The sequence below is a fragment of the Schistocerca gregaria genome, chromosome 6 (assembly GCF_023897955.1).
Source record: "Schistocerca gregaria isolate iqSchGreg1 chromosome 6, iqSchGreg1.2, whole genome shotgun sequence".
NCBI classification, from domain to species: Eukaryota; Metazoa; Arthropoda; class Insecta; order Orthoptera; family Acrididae; genus Schistocerca; species Schistocerca gregaria.
Window position 1 is genome coordinate 321436498 of NC_064925.1, and position 2113 is coordinate 321438610.

General features: G+C 45.8%; 1 protein-coding gene across 1 annotated transcript; it reads right to left on the minus strand.

Annotated features, from left to right (window-relative positions):
* Positions 1-945: 945 nt before the first annotated feature.
* LOC126278866 (protein TAPT1 homolog) lies at positions 946-1725 on the minus strand. The gene has a single exon (XM_049979141.1). It carries the CDS (start codon positions 1723-1725, stop codon positions 946-948), a length of 780 nt encoding a protein of 259 aa, XP_049835098.1.
* Between the last annotated feature and the right edge of the window lie 388 nt (positions 1726-2113).

The window sequence follows — 2113 nt, forward strand, 5'->3', positions numbered from 1 at the left end:
TGGTTACCAAGCCCCCACAGAACGTATCTCTGCCTACGTAGATCAACACCTTCAACCCATTACATGCAGTCTCCCATCCTTCATCAAAGACACCAACCACTTTCTCAAACGCCTGGAATCCGTACCCAATCTGTTACCCCCGGAAACCATCCTTGTAACCATTGATGCCACTTCCCTATACACAAATATCCCGCACGTCCAGGGCCTCGCTGCAATGGAGCACTTCCTTTCACGCCGATCACCTGCCACCCTACCTAAAACCTCTTTCCCCGTCACCTTAACCAGCTTCATCCTGACCCACAATTTCTTCACTTTTGAAGGCCAGACATACCAACAATTAAAGGGAATAGCCATGGGTACCAGGATGGACCCGTCGTATGCCAACCTATTTATGGGTCCAGAATGAGATTTTCACTCTGCAGCGGAGTGTGCGCTGATATGAAACTTCCTGGGACTCTCAATTTTTCCGGAATGGCAAGTGCTATGCGTAATATCCGGTCTGATAAGGCAGTCCCAACTCTAAGGGAGGAGAGGCAGGGGTGTGGTAATTTTGAACCTGCTCCTGAATTGCCATGTGAAGGTGCGGGAGAGGGAGGTCATCCTCATTTTGTGCGGGACGATCGACAGAATGATGCACAGCAATCACTTTCAGAGTATGGAATGACTATGGCTTGTTCCGATGAAATCTCTCTTGATCGCATCATCCCTGACACCAGGTTACCAGAATCAAAAATAACATTTTACTCCACTTGTAGTCATCAGCACAAAGCTCCCTATGGCATGACTTTTGCAGAGCCACACATTACATTGCAAAACAACATTTAACATTTTTAAGTCACAAAATGCATGGGAAGTCAAAAAACTGTTTTCTTTACAGTTCCCACCATGTCAGCAGAAAATGTCACTTTAAAATTAGAGTGTAGGAAGCAAAAAGAAACACTAAAGTTATGAAACACTGGCCCTTTCTGCATCAATCACAGACGGTATGGAAGGTTCTGATTCTGCTCTCTTTTTGGAAAATTCATCACTCTTCTGTGCGGCAGATTCATCCTGCACCAATGAATCACTAGCACCATCAACATTTAGATTAGCCTGGATATTTGGAACACTTCTAGTTAGAACTTCATGTTCAACAATGCTTGCAAGACCAGTCTCTGGACTTCGTTCATGTCGCAACAATTCTTCATTCAGGCAGACACTATCAATGCTCACAGCACTGTTAGAAAATATTGCTGCTGGACCCAGGCTGCGGTCAGAAGGCGCTTGGAGTGGAGGTTCTTTTTTTTCTACCTCAATAACTCCAAAACCCTGTTTTAGAGAACTTGCATCAACAGTCACTGATCTCTGCAAAGTATGATGTGCTGGGCTTGCTGATATGCCACCATCTGGTAACAGCTGGCGCACTACATTTGGTCTGCCATTTATAGGACTTGTTGCTCGGCTTACAGTTGATGAAACTGCAGGGGTCCCAACTTTCTCTTGCTGATATTGCTTTATTAATCCACATGCCTTCCCAAGCATTATACCACTGTCTAGAATGCGAAAAGAAGCAAGACACAAATATGAAAGCAATAGGAGTATGAATGCTGCAGGTCCTTCGATGTGCAATGCATGACCAAGCACTCGCATCATCACAACTCCAAGAGGCAGAGGTATAAAACCCATTCTTCGGGCCACAAGATCAGATGGATCTGAAAAAGCATGCTTCTGTCGTGTTTCAGCCATATCGTAGGCCAAACTAGTTGTGTAATCCTTATACACCGACCAAGACTCGAACTCGGGACCTTTGCCTTTCGCGGGCAAGTGCTCTACCAACTGAGCTACCGAAGCACGACTCACGACCGGTACTCACAGCTTTACTTCTGCCAGTATCCGTCTCCTACCTTCCAAACTTTACAGAAGCTCTTCTGCGAAACATGCAGAACTAGCACTCCTGAAAGAAAGGATACTGTGGAGACATGGCTTAGCCACAGCCTGGACTCACAGTGAAGAACAACTCCAGAATTTCCTCTCCAACCTCAATTCCTTTGGTTCCATCAGATTCACCTGGTCCTACTCCAAATCCCATGCCACTTTCCTTGACGTTGACCTCCATCTGTCCAATGGCCAGCTT

Excerpts from the sequence above, each read along its gene's own strand:
- LOC126278866 (XM_049979141.1), bottom strand. The coding sequence starts at position 1,725 with ATGGCTGAAACACGACAGAAGCATGCTTTTTCAGATCCATCTGATCTT.